Genomic DNA, 21,732 nt, shown 5'->3' on the forward strand with positions numbered 1-21,732 from the left:
GAATAGCTCATCATTAAAGTAAAGTATGGTTCTGAGACTGCAGTGGGTTCAGTGACATTGGTCGCAGTGACTTGTAGCTGTTTTAGGCTACTGTTCACTGATTTGCCACTGAGGCCTCATGAACTCATCTTCAGCTTTAAATGATGATACTAACATCAACCTCTGTTGGTATAGTCAGCTGTAATCTCCTTAGTATAATGCTACTGGAGAAATATAATCAGCTGACAAATTTAGGTTTCTACTGGTATTGTTTATCTGCAGGCATAGGTCTCCTCAGGCTTGATACTGGGCCTGAGAGTAATTTACCTCCTGCAGAGTTTAACATGGTTATACCCTGATATTTAGTAGGGCTACCAATGAATTGATGGTAGTAGTCTGTCCCCACAAGGACAGCCATTTGGCATTTGATTTGCTCAAATTTACCTGCAGCTGCTTGATAATAGCTTTCCAGGTCAGCATAATCAACTTGAGATTGTTGTGACAAATCTTCACATTTCTTGATCTGTCTTGTTAAGTGGCCTTTAAGACCTGCAAGGGTTCTTTTCATTCTCCCTGCATTATCCATACTGGCTCGTTGGTGAAGCCTTGTGGGACTTGTACTTGGGCTGCTCATAATACTGAACAAACTCTAATGATAGCCTAGGGTAAATTCTGCACTCACTAGGCAATAATCCTACCTCTACTAGAGGTTAGCACTTAAAATTAATACACATTATATATATACAATCATACACACTAATGATTTGAGTGATAAACCAGTGTCACTGGAAGTACCTTTAGGTTAGCTCTTCTATATCACCCTAGGATGGTAGAGACACTAATTAATCACTCAAAGGTGTAATGATCATAAGTAAATTATTATATATACACAACTCAACTCGAGTTGATAAAAATTACACCCAAAATAGGGTCTTGACCATTCATTAATGGTGCTAGGTTATTCAATATAGTACAACTGACTATAGTAATAATGGGACTAGGATGAACAATAATAGTTCAACTAGTCAATGGTAATATCCTACCCTGTTGTGGGTTGGCAATTAGTAAATATTATACTGTGATCACTAGTGCAATATATATTAAATAATTCTCTATTTTGGAGAAATAATATACACAATTATTGTTAATAGCCTCTTAATTAGCCTCTATGAAACTTCTAATATTATCTAGAAGTATTAAATGTTATTAGTGACCTCGCGAAATAAAGTCCACAAAATTCGTGGATAATCTCTCGCGAAATGTAACACCACGAAATCCGTGAACAATATCGCGAAGACACAGTCACTATTTAGGCTGGCTTCTATATTAGCGCTGTCATTTCACGAAATAACACGCCACCAAATATCTGTGGGTGTGCATGAAACCGCTGACGAAGCTGAACTGGGCTGAGGGAGGCTCCTGAGCTCCCACGAGGCAACGCCGCTGTCTATGACTGGCTGGCTTTGTTTAAATAACACTGCACTAGTTTATTTAATGAATCCACTGGTTAACTGGTTCATCCGGTACTAAGATGACCAAATGTGGGTTCAAAGGACCGAATATTCCGGTTCCGAAGGTCCAAATAATGTGGGAACCGACCTGTGAGATTTATATTTATTTAATTTATATGAATTTATATTTACGTTAATTTATATACTTCGATAGCAATTTGTATAATGATAAGTGGACTGTATTTCTGTAATAATCTCATAATCTCACAAATCGATCCTCTACACATTAGGGGGGGTTTATATTTATATATATGCAGCCAATCAAACTACAGTAATAGCTACATACATTGAAAAGGTTCCTTATCTTATAGTACAGCAGGTTAGTCCACCAGGTATAACTAGGGTGTAGACACCAAATTATCCTCTTTGAGGTAGCTTCCATATCACCCAGTAACTGGTGCACAAATCTTGCATCCTCGTCTTGACCTGTCAAAAGTGCGCTAGCTGTGAAGCCAGATACCTATATATGACAAGTATATCAGAGAAAACAGTACATGGAACATGAAGACCTGGCTTAATTACCTTTAGTTTGAGGCTTCCATGTGATCTAACCGGGTCACCCTATATAATGACATTAATGGCCACTAATGATAAATAATGGGTTTCGGAAAGAACACTTAACTTGATTTGTTGACAGCGTGTTGACAGATGGTACACCTTTGGTATCCATAACACTACGTCCAAGTAAAATTAACAGGAGCCGAATTTGCTCCCGTGTGAGCCTCTGGTCTCGTATAACAACAATGGCTGCCCTCCTTCCTCCACTCTGACGCCTGGCTTACATTGTCCAGATTTCAGAACGTGATAGAAGGGTCACATTTACTCTACTTTAATATTGATAATTAAGTTAATTTATATAAGATGTTTTTATGATGGTAAAGTCCAAAGACTTATGTATTTAAGAATAATTCCCAGCAGAATAGCTGGTGAATTATAATAGTATGTGGTGATGATATCCCGTTTTCTATAGACGGTAATTCCACTACAAGTTACGTTTTCTATGGGTAACTTGTTGGTAATACAGTTATTATCTGTATGATTATTAAATGGTGTCGGATTTTCCGACACCACGTGCAGCATCACGTGCACCACCACGCGCACCACGTGCACCACCACGTGCACCACCACGCGCACCACCACGTGCACCACCACGCACACCACCACGTGCACCACCACGTGCACCACCACGTGCACCACCACACGCACCACCACGTGCACCACCACGTGCACCACCACGCGCACCACCACGCGCACCACCACGTGCACCACCACGTGCACCACCACACGCACCACCACGGGCACCACCACGCGCACCACCACGTGCACCACCACGTGCACCACCACGCACACCACGTGCACCACCACACGCACCACCACGTGCACCACCACGCGCACCACGCACACCACGTGCACCACCACGTGCACCACGCGCACCACCACGTGCACCACCACGTGCACCACCACGCACACCACCACGTGCACCACCACGCACACCACCACGTGCACCACCACGCACACCACCACACGCACCACCACGTGCACCACCACGCACACCACCACGTGCACCACCACGTGCACCACCACGCGCACCACCACGCGCACCACCACGTGCACCACCACGTGCACCACCACGCACACCACGTGCACCACCACGTGCACCACCACGTGCACCACCACGCGCACCACCACGTGCACCACCACACGCACCACCACGTGCACCACCACGTGCACCACCACGTGCACCACCACGCGCACCACCACGCGCACCACCACGTGCACCACCACGTGCACCACCACGCACACCACGCACACCACCACGTGCACCACGCACACCACCACGTGCACCACCACGCACACCACGTGCACCACCACGTGCACCACCACGCGCACCACCACGTGCACCACCACGCACACCACCACGTGCACCACCACGCACACCACCACGTGCACCACCACGTGCACCACCACGCACACCACCACGTGCACCACCACGCACACCACGTGCACCACCACGTGCACCTCCACGCGCACCACCACGCGCACCACCACGCGCACCACCACGTGCACCACCACACGCACCACCACGTGCACCACCACGTGCACCACCACGTGCACCACCACGCGCACCACCACGTGCACCACCACGTGCACCACCACGCACACCACGCGCACCACCACGTGCACCACCACGCACACCACCACGTGCACCACCACGCACACCACCACACGCACCACCACGTGCACCACCACGCACACCACCACGTGCACCACCACGTGCACCACCACGCACACCACCACGTGCACCACCACGCGCACCACCACGTGCACCACCACGCACACCACCACGTGCACCACCACGTGCACCACCACGCGCACCACCACGCACACCACTACGCACACCACGTGCACCACCACGTGCACCACCACGTGCACCACCACGCACACCACGCGCACCACGTGCACCACCACACGCACACCACGTGCACCACCACGTGCACCACCACGCACACCACGCGCACCACCACGTGCACCACCACGTGCACCACCACGCACACCACCACGCGCACCACCACGTGCACCACCACGCGCACCACCACGCACACCACCTCGTGCATCACCACGTGCACCACCACGCACACCACCACGCACACCACGTGCACCACCACGCGCACCAACACGCACACCACGTGCACCACCACGTGCACCACCACGTGCACCACCACGCACACCACCACGCACACCACGTGCACCACTACGCGCACCACCACGCACACCACCACGTGCATCACCACGCACACCACCACGCGCACCACCACGTGCACCACCACGCACACCACCACGTGCATCACCACGCACACCACCACGCACACCACGTGTACCACTACGCGCACCACCACGCACACCACCACGTGCATCACCACGCACACCACCACGCGCACCACCACGTGCACCACCACGCACACCACCACGTGCATGACCACGCACACCACTACGCGCACCACCACGCACACCACGTGCACCACTACGCGCACCACCACGCACACCACGTGCACCACCACGTGCACCACCACGTGCACCACCACGTGCATCACCACGCACATCACCACGCGCACCACCACGCGCACCACCACGCACACCACGTGCACCACTACGCGCACCACCACGCACACCACCACGTGCATCACCACGTGCACCACCACGTGCATCACCACGCACATCACCACGCGCACCACCACGCGCACCACGACGTGCACCACCACGTGCACCACCACACGCACCACCACGTGCACCACCACGTGCATCACCACGCACATCACCACGCGCACCACCACGCACACCACCACACGCACACCACGTGCACCACCACGTGCACCACCACGTGCACCACCACGCACACCACGCGCACCACCACGTGCACCACCACGTGCACCACCACGCACACCACCACGCGCACCACCACGTGCACCACCACGCGCACCACCACGTGCATCACCACGCACATCACCACGCGCACCACCACGCGCACCACCACGTGCACCACCACGTGCACCACTACGCGCACCACCACGCACACCACCACGTGCATCACCACACTCACCACCACGTGCACCACCACACGCACCACCACGTGCACCACCACGCGCACCACCACACTCACCACCACGTGCACCACCACGTGCACCACCACACGCACCACCACGATCATCAAAGAGATGAAAGAGAAGTCTCAAGACCTGCCAGATGCCAGCCACAACGTGGAAAGTCTATTATATTTCCCAACATACAAAGCCTGAAGTCAAAATCGAGAAATAAAGTCAAGTTCATAAATGGCCTCGTACCTGAGTGTAATTCAATATTTGGAGCATTCACAGACCCCCATACGAGAGCTGCCGTGTGTACTGAAGTTAGAGATGTGATAGGGCAAATGGGTCAAGTGGAGGTGGTGAAGTGCATATTAATGTGGAACTGGCACGCACACAGCTGTTAAACTCTATAAATGAGGTGGTTGAACTGTCGCTCAAGCAGCAGATAACAGTCAATAAGGAACGGAAATATTCTAGACTTGATCTTCACGATCAATGCAGAAATAATCAGGTACAATACAGTCTCAGGTACTAGACACTCAGACAACACGCTCATTAAAGTTCACACCATCATTAACACAGGGGTTTGTATGGTAGGTGGAAGCCACCATCAATTTACGTTACATACAAACTCATATATTCCTTTTTTCTCATATTATTGTAAGTGAGTTAAGCAGAGTGTCATCACCGGTCGTCATCTAAGAGCTTATAAGGTTTGTGACCCGTCTTACTTAGAAGCCGAACTTAAATACTTATATAAAGAGTTTTATGGACTAAAGTTATCCCTCGAGGGTTATTGAAACACACACAGTAAACTTAAAGGTTTACTTAACAATAAACTGAAAGACGCGTGGAAAGGTAGTGGAAGGTTCTAATAAATACTCTGAATACTTTGGTTGGTAACAAAAGCTTTACTTCGGAGGATAACTTTACTAGGAAAGTGAATTGAAATTAGCATTAAATGAATTAAAATTCGATGATAAATGGTTGAATGAAAGCAGTGCCATTAGCCGCGTTCCTTGGGGGTATGGAGAGGGCCACGAGGGACACCGTCCAGATCAACACCATTGATATCACCTCCAGTTCCCAGGATATCGTCCTAACGTAAGTCTCGTCCTGACGCCACACTCAGACCTTGCAAAAAACAAGATGGTGCGAGTGCGAAAGATTTGGTGTAAGTTCTTTACATAAATTTCACAAAATACACAAGTGTGGGTTTTTATCCAGCCTAACCCTCTTAGCTCTTAACACCAATCTTGTTACAAACCTTTGTACTTTCTCAATCTTTGTTTTATGCTTCATAAGCGGTGGATTCCATGCCAGTGCTGCATATTCCAGTATTGGTCTGACAGACGTGTGTGTTGATTGCCTTGAAGGAGCAGTGATTTAGGTTTCTAAATGACGTTCTTACATTTAACAACGTCCCATATTATGTCATTGTTATCCTGTTTTTGTCAGCGTCTAGTGTTGGTGTTGGAACGATATCCACTTAAAATTGTTTTTTTTCTTGTAGTTGCTTTCCTCATGTGGTGTAGATTCCTTCTGGTCTCTCCCGTTCCCATCTTCACTACCTTATACTTGGGATCTAATTCCAGCAACCACTTGTTTAACCACGCCTGGAGTTGGTCAATGTCCTCCTGTAACTTCCTACAGTCCTCATCTGTTTTTACATTCCTCATCAGTTTTGCGTCACCTGCAAATATTGACAGTTGCGAGCACATTCCATTTGATAGGTCTGTGGTCACAAAGATTAGTAACAGCAGTAGTGCCAGGACAGAGCCTTGTGGGACCCCACATTCCTCCACATTCTTACATTCCACTTTCCAGACTTCTGGGAGATTTACTGTCTCAAGTGTTTTATTTAAATATTTACATAATGGGTGGCGAAGTATTAAATGGGAACTGGGCCCCTTGAAGAACCTGGAAGAGAAAAAGATTTGGGGTTGATACCCCACCGAACCCGTCCCCTGAAGCCCACATCAAAAGAATACCCTAAGCAGCATATGTTCAAGGTTGGCCAACAGAAGAACTGTCTTAAGAAATCCGAGTAAGGAATCATTCAAGACCATTTATATCACACATGTCAGACCAATCCTGGAGAATGCAGCTCCAGCGTGGTGTCCACATATAGTCAAACACAAGATGAAGTAGATAAAGTTGGGAGGTATGCCTCCCCGCTCCGAGTGACATCACTTACGAACACACGCAACACGAATTGCAGACGATGTCACAATAACGAACCGAAACGTCGGTTCGTCAATTCTTCATTTTCGAAATCATCGAAACGTCAATTTTTCATTTTCAGAATTTTGGGCAACAGGAAATAAACTTTACGTCACTAGAAGACGTAAGAGTTAGGAGAGACGTAGTCACCACATACCAGATTCTCAGGGAAATTGATAGGGTAGATAAGGAGAGAATATCTGGCACGGGTGGTAACGGCTACCAGGGGACACATGTGGACACTATGTACACAGAGGTGTCGCAGACACACTAGAAAGATGGTGTTCAGTGTCAGAGTAGAGAACAAATGGAATGCAGTAGTAGTGTTGTGGTGGAGGCTGACTCCGTACACAATTTCAAATGAATATATGAGAGAGCCCAATAGGCTCAGGGAACCTCTGCCCGAATTGATTGACAGTTGAGAGGCGGGATTTAAGAGCCGAACTTCAACCCCCCGCAAGCTCAATTAGATGAGTACACTCAATCAAGCTGTTACATGGACAAAATCACAGTATAGTTAAGCTATTCCTCTCGCTACACTATAAACCAATCAGTGTTGACAACAGCCGTGCGTGTAGCTTCCCAGGCCCTGAAATGGACCAGTGTGAAGACTGCTAGTTACTGAGCGCTCCGGGCTGGCCGCCGCTGCTGGGGTCAAACAGAAAACGGAACAGTTCGTCACTTTTCTGAGTCGATTTATTTCAAATTACGTCCAAATGTGGCCATAGTGCGCATACCATCGAAAAGTGACGTTATTTTTAAGAGGACGGATTGTACACAGGTGGCCAGGAGCTCAGTCTGCTCACGACTGTTTCCTGCGTTTATACCTATTATTAGTTTTTCATGATTCAGTACTTTTCTTACATTTTTGTTTGGCGATGGTGTGTGTGTGTGTGTGTGTGTGTGTGTGTGCGTGTGTACTTACCTAGTTGTACTTACCAAGTTGTGTTTGCGGGGGTTGAGCTCTGGCTCTTTGCTCTTAGTGAAAGGGAAGGTACTCCACTGGAGTACTTAAGCAACAGAAGACAGCGAGTCACTGTGAGGGGTGAGGTCTCAGATGAACTGTTTGACACTGGTGGGACGCGAACAAGGGGACACAGGTGGAAACTGAGTACCCAAATGAGCCACAGGGACGTTAGAAAGAACTTTTTCAGTGTCAGAGTAGTTAACGGATGGAATGCATTAGGCAGTGATGTGGTGGAGGCTGACTCCATACACAGTTTTAAATGAAGATATGATAGAGCCCAATAGGCCCAGGAATCTGTACACCAGTTGATTGACAGTTGAGAGGCGGGACCAAAGAGCCAAAGCTCAATCCCCGCAAACACAACTAGGTGAGTACACACACACACACACACACACACACACACACACACACACACACACACACACACACACATGGATTACATCACGCAGAAGTGCAAGGACGCAGCAAACAAGTTTGTCCCAGTCCAAAAGGAAAACAGAGAAATGAAGATGAGAAACCCATGGTTTAATCAAAGATGTAGGCTAGCTAAGCAGCAAAGTAAAAGGGCATGGAGAAACTATAGGAATAACAGGACACTGGAGAGCAGAGAAAGATACCAGAATGCCAGGAATGAATATGTTAGGATGAAAAGAGAGGCAGAAAGACAATACGAAAATGACATCGCAAGCAAGGCAAAGACTCAGCCTAAATTGTTGCATAGCCACATTAGGAGAAAAACAACAGTAAAGGAACAGGTTATGAGATTAAGGATAGGGGAGGAAGGATTCACTACAAATGACAAGGAAGTGTGTGAGGAATTGAATAAGAAATTCCAGGAGGTCTTCACCTTAGAGCAAGGAGAATTTCCAGAGGTAAGTGAGGGAATAGCTAACCAGGAACCACTGGAAGAGTTTGAGATTACCAGTGGGGAAGTAAGGAAGTGTTTACTAGAGTTAGACGTGACGAAGGCTATAGGCCCAGATGGAATCTCCCCTTGGGTTCTAAAGGAAGGAGCAAGAGAACTGAGCCTACCACTCTCCATAGTGTATAACAAATCACTGGCAACAGGGGAACTGCCAGATATTTGGAAAGCAGCTAACGTAGTCCCGATATACAAGAAAGGGGATAGACAGGAGGCACTGAACTACAGGCCAGTGTCCCTAACCTGCATACCATGCAAGCTGATGGAGAAGATTGTGCGAAAAAAACTAGTGGAGCATCTGGAGCGAAGGAACTTTGTAACACAGCATCAACATGGGTTCAGGGATGGCAGGTCCTGCCTCACAGGGTTACTTGAATTCTACGACCAGGCAACAAAAATAAGGCAAGAAAGAGAAGGGTGGGCAGACTGCATATTTTTGGATTGTCAGAAAGCCTTTGATACAGTGCCACACAAGAGGCTAGTGCGAAAGTTGGAGATGCAGGCTGGAGTGAGAGGGAAGGTACTCCGGTGGATAGAGGAGTACCTAAGCAACAGGAGACAACGAGTCTTGTGTGAGGGGTGAGGTCTCAGATTGGCGAGATGTCACAAGTGGAGTCCCGCAGGGGTCAGTCCTTGGACCTATACTGTTTCTGGTATATGTAAATGATCTCCCAGAGGGTATAGATTCGTTCCTCTCAATGTTTGCCGACGATGCAAAAATTATGAGGAGGATTGAAACAGAGGATGATAGTAGGAGGCTACAAGATGACCTGGATAGACTGAGTGAATGGTCCAACAAATGGCTGTTGAAGTTCAACCCGAGTAAATGCAAAGTAATGAAACTAGGCAGTGGAAACAGGAGGCCAGGCACAGGATACAGAATAGGAGATGAAGTACTTAATGAAACAGACAGAGAGAAAGATCTAGGAGTTGATATCACACCAAACCTGTCTCCTGAAGCCCACATAAAGAGAATAACGTCTGCGGCATATGCGAGGCTGGCTAACATCAGAACGGCGTTCAGGAACCTGTGTAAGGAATCATTCAGAATCTTGTACACCACATATGTAAGACCAATCCTGGAGTATGCGGCCCCAGAATGGAGCCCGTACCTTGTCAAGCACAAGACGAAGCTGGAAAAAGTCCAAAGGTATGCTACTAGACTAGTCCCAGAACTAAGAGGCATGAGTTATGAGGAAAGGCTGCGGGAAATGCACCTTACGACACTGGAAGACAGAAGAGTAAGGGGGGACATGATCACAACCTACAAAATCCTCAGGGGAATCGACCGGGTAAACAAGGATGAACTATTCAACACTGGTGGGACGCGAACAAGGGGACACAGGTGGAAGCTGAGTACCCAAATGAGCCACAGAGACGTTAGAAAGAACTTTTTCAGTGTCAGAGTAGTTGGTAAATGGAATGCATTAGGAAGTGATGTGGTGGAGGCTGACTCCATACACAGCTTCAAATGTAGATATGATAGAGCCCAATAGGCTCAGGAATCTGTACACCAGTTGATTGACGGTTGAGAGGCGGGACCAAAGAGCCAGAGCTCAACCCCCGCAAGCACAATTAGGTGAGTACAATTAGGTGAGTACACAGGTAGAGAGAAACCCGCAGTGCAGTGGCACCGGAACCTGCCGCCTCTCCAGGGACTAGCACGGTACACACATGCTGGGGTACACACATGCTGGGGTACACTCATGCTGGGGTACAGTCATGCTGGGGTACACACATGCTGGGGTACACACATGCTGGGGTACACTCATGCTGGGGTACACTCATGCTGGGGTACACTCATGCTGGGGTACACACATGCTGGGGTACACTCATGCTGGGGTACACTCATGCTGGGGTACACACATGCTGGGGTACACACATGCTGGGGTACACACATGCTGGGGTACACACATGCTGGGGTACACTCATGCTGGGGTACACTCATGCTGGGGTACACTCATGCTGGGGTACACACATGCTGGGGTACACTCATGCTGGGGTACACTCATGCTGGGGTACACACATGCTGGGCTACACACATGCTGGGGTACACACATGCTGGGGTACACTCATGCTGGGGTACACACATGCTGGGGTACACTCATGCTGGGGTACACTCATGCTGGGGTACACACATGCTGGGGTACACTCATGCTGGGGTACACTCATGCTGGGGTACACACATGCTGGGGTACACACATGCTGGGGTACACTCATGCTGGGGTACACACATGCTGGGGTACACACATGCTGGGGTACACTCATGCTGGGGTACACTCATGCTGGGGTACACTCATGCTGGGGTACACTCATGCTGGGGTACACACATGCTGGGGTACACACATGCTGGGGTACACTCATGCTGGGGTACACTCATGCTGGGGTACACTCATGCTGGGGTACACACATGCTGGGGTACACACATGCTGGGGTACACACATGCTGGGGTACACACATGCTGGGGTACACTCATGCTGGGGTACACACATGCTGGGTACACACATGCTGGGGTACACTCATGCTGGGGTACACTCATGCTGGGGTACACACATGCTGGGTACACACATGCTGGGGTACACTCATGCTGGGGTACACTCATGCTGGGGTACACTCATGCTGGGGTACACTCATGCTGGGGTACACACATGCTGGGGTACACACATGCTGGGGTACACTCATGCTGGGGTACACACATGCTGGGGTACACTCATGCTGGGGTACACTCATGCTGGGGTACACACATGCTGGGGTACACTCATGCTGGGGTACACTCATGCTGGGGTACACTCATGCTGGGGTACACACATGCTGGGGTACACTCATGCTGGTGTACACTCATGCTGGGGTACACACATGCTGGGGTACACTCATGCTGGGGTACACTCATGCTGGGGTACACTCATGCTGGGGTACACACATGCTGGGGTACACACATGCTGGGGTACACACATGCTGGGGTACACTCATGCTGGGGTACACACATGCTGGGGTACACACATGCTAGGGTACACATGCTGGGGTACACATGCTGGGGTACACACATGCTGGGGTACACACATGCTGGGGTATACACATGCTAGGGTACACATGCTGGGGTACACATGCTGGGGTACACACATGCTAGGGTACACATGCTGGGGTACACATGCTGGGGTACACATGCTGGGGTACACATGCTAGGGTACACATGCTGGGGTACACATGCTGGGGTACACATGCTGGGGTACACATGCTAGGGTACACATGCTGGGGTACACACATGCTAGGGTACACATGCTGGGCTACACATGCTGGGGTACACACATGCTAGGGTACACATGCTGGGGTACACACATGCTGGGCTACACATGCTGGGGTACACACATGCTAGGGTACACATGCTGGGGTACACACATGCTAGGGTACACATGCTGGGGTACACACATGCTAGGGTACACATGCTGGGGTACACATGCTGGGGTACACACATGCTAGGGTACACATGCTGGGGTACACATGCAGGGGTACACACATGCTGGGGTACACATGCTGGGGTACACATGCTGGGGTACACACATGCTAGGGTACACATGCTGGGGTACACACATGCTAGGGTACACATGCTGGGGTACACACATGCTCGGGTACACACATGCTGGGGTACACATGCTGGGGTACACATGCTGGGCTACACACATGCTCGGGTACACACATGCTGGGGTACACATGCTGGGGTACACATGCTGGGCTACACACATGCTGGGGTACACATGCTGGGGTACACACATGCTAGGGTACACATGCTGGGGTACACACATGCTAGGGTACACATGCTGGGGTACACACATGCTCGGGTACACACATGCTGGGGTACACATGCTGGGGTACACATGCTGGGCTACACACATGCTGGGGTACACATGCTGGGGTACACACATGCTAGGGTACACATGCTGGGGTACACACATGCTAGGGTACACATGCTGGGGTACACACATGCTGGGGTACACACATGCTGGGGTACACATGCTGGGGTACACACATGCTAAGGTACACATGCTGGGGTACACACATGCTAGGGTACACATGCTGGGGTACACACATGCTGGGGTACACACATGCTAGGGTACACATGCTGGGGTACACATGCTGGGCTACACACATGCTGGGGTACACATGCTGGGGTACACACATGCTAGGGTACACTCATGCTGGGGTACACATGCTGGGGTGCACATGCTGGGGTACACATGCTGGGGTACACATGCTGGGGTACACATGCTGGGCTACACACATGCTGGGGTACACACATGCTGGGGTACACATGCTGGGCTACACACATGCTGGGGTACACATGCTGGGGTACACACATGCTAGGGTACACTCATGCTGGGGTACACATGCTAGGGTACACATGCTGGGGTACACACATGCTAGGGTACACATGCTGGGGTACACATGCTGGGCTACACACATGCTGGGGTACACATGCTGGGGTACACATGCTGGGGGTCTGTGTTGCCAGGTTGCAACAGGTGCAAGAATGCTCTAGTCTGTGGGACACGAAGCGCAAGACTTAACTCCTCCCTAGACATTGTTAGGTAAATACTACTAGGGAACTACCTTCTCCTCCTCGTCGTCGTCCTCCTCCTCCTCCTCGTCCTCGTCCTCCTCCTCCTCCTCCTCCTCATTCTCACCATGGAATGTACTCGAGAGTGAAAGACGTTTACGTGGAGTGGATTTTATCGAGTTCAATTTGTTGAAGACACAGAATCTCCTTTATTGACCCGGCAATGTTGGCCCTCTGACTTATAGGGCTGTGGTCGGTGGCACTCTGGGGGCCCTGTGGTGTTATCAGGGCCTGGGTGGCACTCTGGGGGGCCCCTGTGGTGTTATCAGGGCATGGGTGGCACTCTAGTGGGCCCCTGTGGTGTTATCAGGGCCTGGGTGGCATTCTGGGGGGCCCCTGTGGTGTTATCAGGGCCTGGGTGGCACTCTGGGGGGCCCCTGTGGTGTTATCAGGGCCTGGGTGGCACTCTGGGGGGCCCCTGTGGTATTATCAGGGCCTGGGTGGCACTCTGGGGGGCCCCTGTGGTGTTATCAGGGCCTGGGTGGTACTCTGGGGGGCCCTGTGTTGTTATCAGAGCCTGGGTGGCACTCTGGGGGCCCTGTGGTGTTATCAGGGCCTGGGTGGCACTCTGGGAGGCCCCTGTGGTGTTATCAGGGCCTGGGTGGCACTCTGGGGGCCCCTGTGGTGCTATCAGGGCCTGGGTGGCACTCTGGGGGGCCGTGTGTTGTTATCAGAGCCTGGGTGGCCCTCTGGGGGGCCCCTGTGTTGTTATCAGGGCCTGGGTGGCACTCTGGGGGCCCTTTGTTGTTATCAGGGCCTGGGTGGCACTCTGGGGGCCCCTGTGTTGATATCAGGTTCTGGGGGGCACTCTGGGGGCCCCTGTGTTGTTATCAGGGCCTGGGTGGCACTCTGGGGGCCCCTGTGGTGTTATCAGGGCCTGGGTGGCACTCTGGGGGGCCCCTGTGGTGTTATCAGGGCCTGGGTGGCACTCTGGGGGACCCCTGTGGTGTTATCAGGGCCTGGGTGGCACTCTTGGGGGCCCCTGTGGTGTTATCAGGGCCTGGGTGGCACTCTGGGGGGCCCCTGTGGTGTTATCAGGGCCTGGGTGGCACTCAGCGGGTTGACCAAAGGTTTGTATTATATGAATTTTTATTGTCAATATTAACTGTCACACACACACACACACACAGGAGTGTGTGTGTCCAGGAGGTCTTCACAATTGAACAGGGTGAGATCACTGTGCTAGGAGAAAGGGAGGTAAACCAGGCGGTCTTGGGAGAGTTCGAAATTACTAGAGAGGAGGTCAAGAGACACCTGCTGGATCTGGATGTTAGAAAGGCTGTTGGTCCAGATGGGATCTCACCATGGATACTGAAAGAGTGTGCAGAGGCACTTTGCTTGCCACTCTCCATAGTGTATAGTAAATCACTAGAGACGGGAGACCTACCAGAAATATGGAAGACGGCGAATGTGGTCCCAATATACAAAAAGGGCGACAGACAAGAGGCACTGAACTACAGGCCAGTGTCCTTGACTTGTATACCATGCAAGGTGATGGAGAAGATCGTGAGAAAAAACCTGGTAACACATCTGGAGAGAAGGGACTTCGTGACAAATCGCCAACATGGATTCAGGGAGGGTAAATCTTGCCTTACAGGCTTGATAGAATTCTACGATCAGGTGACACAGATTAAGCAAAAAAGAGAGGGCTGGGCGGACTGCATTTTCTTGGATTGTCGGAAAGCCTTTGACACAGTACCGCATAAGAGGCTGGTACATAAGCTGGAGAGACAGGCAGGTGTAGCTGGTAAGGTGCTCCAGTGGATAAGGGAGTATCTAAGCAATAGGAAGCAGAGAGTTACGGTGAGGGGTGAGACCTCCGATTGGCGTGAAGTCACCAGTGGAGTCCCACAGGGCTCTGTACTCGGTCCTATCTTGTTTCTGATATATGTAAATGATCTCCCGGAGGGTATCGATTCATTTCTCTCAATGTTTGCGGACGATGCTAAAATTATGAGAAGGATTAAAACAGAAGAGGACTGTTTGAGGCTTCAAGAAGACCTAGACAAGCTGAAGGAATGGTCGAACAAATGGTTGTTAGAGTTTAACCCAACCAAATGTAATGTAATGAAGATAGGTGTAGGGAGCAGGAGGCCAGATACAAGGTATCATCTGGGAGAGGAAATTCTTCAGGAGTCAGAGAAGGAAAAAGACTTGGGGGTTGATATCACGCCAGACCTGTCTCCTGCAGCACATATCAAGCGGATAACATCAGCGGCATATGCCAGGCTGGCCAACATACGAACGGCATTCAGAAACTTGTGTAAAGAATCATTCAGAACTTTGTATACCACATATGTCAGGCCATTCCTGGAGTATGCAGCCCCAGCATGGAGTCCATATCTAGTCAAGGATAAGACTAAACTGGAAAAGGTTCAAAGGTTTGCCACCAGACTAGTACCCGAGCTGAGGGGTATGAGCTACGAGGAGAGACTACGGAAATTAAACCTCACTTCGCTGGAAGACAGAAGAGTTAGGGGGGACATGATCACCACATTCAAGATTCTGAAGGGAATTGATAGGGTAGATAAAGACAGTCTATTTAACACAAGGGGAACACGCACAAGGGGACACAGGTGGAAACTGAGTGCCCAAATGAGCCACAGAGATATTAGAAAGAACTTTTTTAGTGTCAGAGTGGTTGACAAATGGAATGCATTAGGAGGTGATGTGGTGGAGGCTGACTCCATACACAGTTTCAAGTGTAGATATGATAGAGCCCAATAAGCTCAGGAATCTGTACACCTGTTGATTGACGGTTGAGAGGCGGGACCAAAGAGCCAGAGCTCAACCCCCGCAAACACAACTAGGTGAGTACACACACACACACACACACACACACACACACACACACACACACACACACACACACACACACACACACACACACACACACACACAGGATGGAGCAAGAGAACTGTGCCTACCACTCTCCATAGTGTATAACAAATCACTGGCAACAGGGGAACTGCCAGATATTTGGAAAGCAGCTAACGTAGTCCCGATATACAAGAAAGGGGATAGACAGGAGGCACTGAACTACAGGCCAGTGTCCCTAACCTGCATACCATGCAAGTTGATGAAGAAGATTGTGCGAGAAAAACTAGTGGAGCATCTGGAGCGAAGGAACTGTGTAACACAGCATCAACGTGGGTTCAGGGATGGCAGGTCCTGCCTCACAGGGTTACTTGAATTCTACGACCAGGCAACAAAAATAAGGCAAGAAAGAGAAGGGTGGGCAGACTGCATATTTTTGGATTGTCAGAAAGCCTTTGATACAGTGCCACACAAGAGGCTAGTGCGAAAGTTGGAGATGCAGGCTGGAGTGAAAGGGAAGGTACTCTGGTGGATAGAGGAGTACCTAAGCAACAGGAGACAACGAGTCTGTGTGAGGGGTGAGGTCTCAGATTGGCGAGACGTTACAAGTGCAGTCCCGCAGGGGTCAGTCCTTGGACCTATACTGTTTCTGGTATATGTAAATGATCTCCAAGAGGGTATAGATTCGTTCCTCTCAATGTTTGCCGACGATGCAAAAATTATGAGGAGGATTGAAACAGAGGATGATAGTAGGAGGCTTCAAGATGACCTAGATAGACTGAGTGAATGGTCCAACAAATGGCTGTTGAAGTTCAACCCGAGTAAATGCAAAGTAATGAAACTAGGCAGTGGAAACAGGCCAGACACAGGATACAGAATAGGAGATGAAGTACTTAATGAAACAGACAGAGAGAAAGATCTAGGAGTTGATATCACACCAAACCTGTCTCCTGAAGCCCACATAAAGAGAATAACGTCTGCGGCATATGCGAGGCTGGCTAACATTAGAACGGCGTTTAGGAATCTGTGTAAGGAATCATTCAGAATCTTGTACACCACATATGTAAGACCAATCCTGGAGTATGCGGCCCCAGCATGGAGCCCGTACCTTGTCAAGCACAAGACGAAGCTGGAAAAAGTCCAAAGGTATGCTACTAGACTAGTCCCAGAACTAAGAGGCATGAGTTATGAGGAAAGGCTGCGGGAAATGCACCTTACGACACTGGAAGACAGAAGAGTAAGGGGGGACATGATCACAACCTCCAAAATCCTCAGGGGAATCGACCGGGTAAACAAGGATGAACTATTCAACACTGGTGGGACGCGAACAAGGGACACAGGTGGAAACTGAGTACCCACATGAGCCACAGAGACATTAGAAAGAACTTTTTCAGTGTCAGAGTAGTTAGTAAATGGAATGCATTAGGAAGTGATGTGGTGGAGGCTGACTCCATACAGTTTCAAATGTAGATATGATAGAGGCCAGTAGGCTCAGGAATCTGTACACCAGTTGATTGACGGTTGAGAGGCGGGACCAAAGAGCCAAAGCTCAACCCCCGCAAGCACAATTAGGTGAGTACAATCACACACACACACACACACACACACATATATATATATATATATATATATATATATATATATATATATATATATATATATATATATATATATAATGTGCTGTATTTACGTTAGGAAAAAATATAATTCAAGAGTTTAATTATTTTATTTCTCTTTCAGGTATGGTGAGGAGCCGGTCGCTGTGGTCAGTGCGTCTCTCTCCACTCCCGCCCCCTCTCTGGCTCTCTCTCTGTATGTATTTACTATTTGTGTCTGCAGAATCGAGCTATTAGCTCTTGGGCCCCGCCTTTGTAGTCAGTCTATTTTTCGTCTTATTATGTCTATATATATATATATATATATATATGTTTCTAACACACACACACACACACACACACACACACACACACACACACACACACACACACACACACTCACACACACACACACACACACACACACACACACACACACACACACACACACATGGTGAGTCCCACAGGGCTCAGTCCTTGGGCCTATACTGTTTCTGATATATGTAAATGATCTCGCAGAGGATATAGAATCGTTTCTCTCATTGTTTACTGATGATGCTAAAATTATGAGGAGGATTATGACGAAGGAAGATAGTATGAGGCACAACTAGGTGAGTACACATCCCCAGGAAGCAGCCCGTAACAGCTGTCTAACTCCCAGGTACCTATATATTGCTAGGTGAACAGGTTCATCTGGGTGAAAGAAACTCTGCCCATTTGTTTCCGCCTCCTAGGGGAATCGATCACAGGACCCTTAGGACTACGAATGCTGACCGCTGTCCACTTAGCCGTCAGGCCCCGTAACGGCGGCGGCGGGGTCGTAAGCCACAAGGAGCCAATATTTCCCACGACTCGCGCATGTCTCCCCTCTCGTCCTGCACCTCAACCGCTGTTCAAGCGGCGGCTTGTGTACTGCTGTTTGTTTGATGCTGTTTTAGATCCCGCTCTGTTGTATGTTTAACAGCGCGGAACCTGTGTATCCCTTGGCAACACCGCTTCACAGTGCTGAGGGGTCCAGCTTCATTCCTTGTCCACTTCCTGTTGAGTGAAGCTGTACTTGCAAAATCCTGTATAAGAGTTACAGGATTGACATATATATATATATATATATATATATATATATATATATATATATATATATATATATATATATATATATATATATATACATATATATATATATATATATATATATATATATATATATATATATATATATATATATATATATGAGAGTATCATCAAACCGGACTATGATGACGAAGGGGAAGGGATAATCCCCAACCGCCTGCTGCACACCCGGGGAATCGAACTCCGACTCTGCAATATTAAAAAAATATATATAGAGACTGCATAGAGATTTCTAGAGCAATGCTGCGTGTATTCCCCCCCCCCCCTAGTTACATCTCACGCCGTAAATTAGTTCAGGTTTGAATAATCGATGAGCGTTCAGAGGTGATTACAAAAACCTAGGCTTATTGGCGGGTAAAAAATGGGTTAGCTTTGTCAGCATAAACCAGTCAGGTGTGTGGAGGGCCGGAGACGGCCACCCCGCACGGCCCGGGGACGCCCACCCCGGTCACTGTTACCCATACTCCAGCACCTGCAGCAGTGATTCCAGCAGCAGCAGTGACTCCAGCAGCAGCAGTGACTCCAGCACTTGCAGCAGTGACTCCAGCACCTGCAGCAGTGACTCCAGCAGCAGCAGTGACTCCAGCACCTGCAGCAGTGACTCCAGCACCTGCAGCAGTGACTCCAGCAGCAGCAGTGACTCCAGCACCTGCAGCAGTGACTCCAGCACCTGAAGCAGTGACTCCAGCACCTGCAGCAGTGACTCCGGCACCTGCAGCAGTGACTCCAGCACCTGCAGCAGTGACTCCAGCAGCAGCAGTGACTGCAGCAGTGACTCCAGCACCTGAAGCAGTGACTCCAGCAGCAGCAGTGACTCCAGCACCTGCAGCAGTGACTCCAGCACCTGAAGCAGTGACTCCAGCACCTGCAGCAGTGACTCCAGCAGCAGCAGTGACTCCAGCACCTGCAGCAGTGACTCCAGCACCTGAAGCAGTGAATCCAGCACCTGCAGCAGTGACTCCGGCACCTGCAGCAGTGACTCCAGCAGCAGCAGTGACTCCAGCAGCAGCAGTGACTCCAGCACCTGCAGCAGTGACTCCAGCACCTGCAGCAGTGACTCCAGCAGCAGCAGCAGTGACTCCAGCACCTGCAGCAGTGACTCCGGCACCTGCAGCAGTGACTCCAGCACCTGCAGCAGTGACTCCAGCAGCAGCAGCAGTGACTCCAGCAGCAGCAACAGTGACTCCAGCACCTGCAGCAGTGACTCCAGCACCTGCAGCAGTGACTCCAGCAGCAGCAGTGACTCCAGCACCTGCAGCAGTGACTCCGGCACCTGCAGCAGTCACTCCAGCACCTGCAGCAGTGACTCCAGCAGCAGCAGCAGTGACTCCAGCAGCAGCAGCAGTGACTCCAGCACCTGCAGCAGTGACTCCAGCACCTGCAGCAGTGACTCCGGCACCTGCAGCAGTGACTCCAGCACCTGCAGCAGTGACACCAGCACCTGCAGCAGTGACTCCGGCACCTGCAGCAGTGACTCCGGCACCTGCAGCAGTGACTCCAGCACCTGCAGCAGTGACTCCAGCAGCAGCAGTGACTCCAGCACCTGCAGCAGTGACTCCGGCACCTGCAGCAGTGACTCCAGCACCTGCAGCAGTGACTCCAGCACCTGCAGCAGTGACTCCAGCACCTGCAGCAGTGACTCCAGCACCTGCAGCAGTGACTCCGGCACCTGCAGCAGTGACTCCAGCACCTGCAGCAGTGACTCTGGCACCTGCAGCAGTGACTCCGGCACCTGCAGCAGTGACTCCAGCACCTGCAGCAGTGACTCCAGCACCTGCAGCAGTGACTACAGCACCTGCAGCAGTGACTCCGGCACCTGCAGCAGTGACTCCAGCCCCTGCAGCAGTGACTCCAGCACCTGCAGCAGTGACTCCAGCACCTGCAGCAGTGACTCCGGCACCTGCAGCATTGACTCCAGCACCTGCAGCAGTGACTCCGGCACCTGCAGCAGTGACTCCAGCACTTACAGCAGTGACTCCGGCACCTGCAGCAGTGACTCCGGCACCTGCAGCAGTAACTCAAGCAGCAGCAGCAGTGACTCCAGCACCTGCAGCAGTGACTCCAACAGCAGCAGCAGTGACTCCAGCACCTGCAGCAGTGACTCCAGCACCTGCAGCAGCAGTGACTCCAGCAGCTGCAGCAGCAGCAGCAGTGACTCCAGCAGCAGCAGCAGCAGTGACTCCAGCAGCAGCAGCAGCAGCAGTGACTCCAGCAGCAGCAGTGACTCCAGCAGCAGCAGCAGCAGTGACTCCAGCAGCAGCAGCAGCAGTGACTCCAGCAGCAGCAGCAGCAGTGACTCCAGCAGCAGCAGCAGCAGTGACTCCAGCAGCAGCAGTGACTCCAGGAGCAGTGACTCCAGCAGCAGCAGTGACTCCAGCAGCAGCAGCAGCA

At 50.5% G+C, this 21,732-nt stretch overlaps 1 protein-coding gene across 1 annotated transcript in view; it reads left to right on the forward strand.

Moving 5' to 3' along the window:
* Window positions 1–6,101: 6,101 nt before the first annotated feature.
* Window positions 6,102–21,732, forward strand: part of LOC138367404 (serine-rich adhesin for platelets-like) — a 74,077-nt gene continuing 58,446 nt past the window's right edge. The window contains exons 1-2 of the mRNA XM_069329047.1: window positions 6,102–6,178; window positions 20,315–21,417. Of these exons, the coding sequence (XP_069185148.1) occupies window positions 6,102–6,178; window positions 20,315–21,417 (1,180 nt within the window). The remainder of the gene's footprint in view (window positions 6,179–20,314; window positions 21,418–21,732) is intronic.

The sequence above is a fragment of the Procambarus clarkii genome, chromosome 22, assembly GCF_040958095.1.
Source record: "Procambarus clarkii isolate CNS0578487 chromosome 22, FALCON_Pclarkii_2.0, whole genome shotgun sequence".
NCBI lineage: Eukaryota > Metazoa > Arthropoda > Malacostraca > Decapoda > Cambaridae > Procambarus > Procambarus clarkii.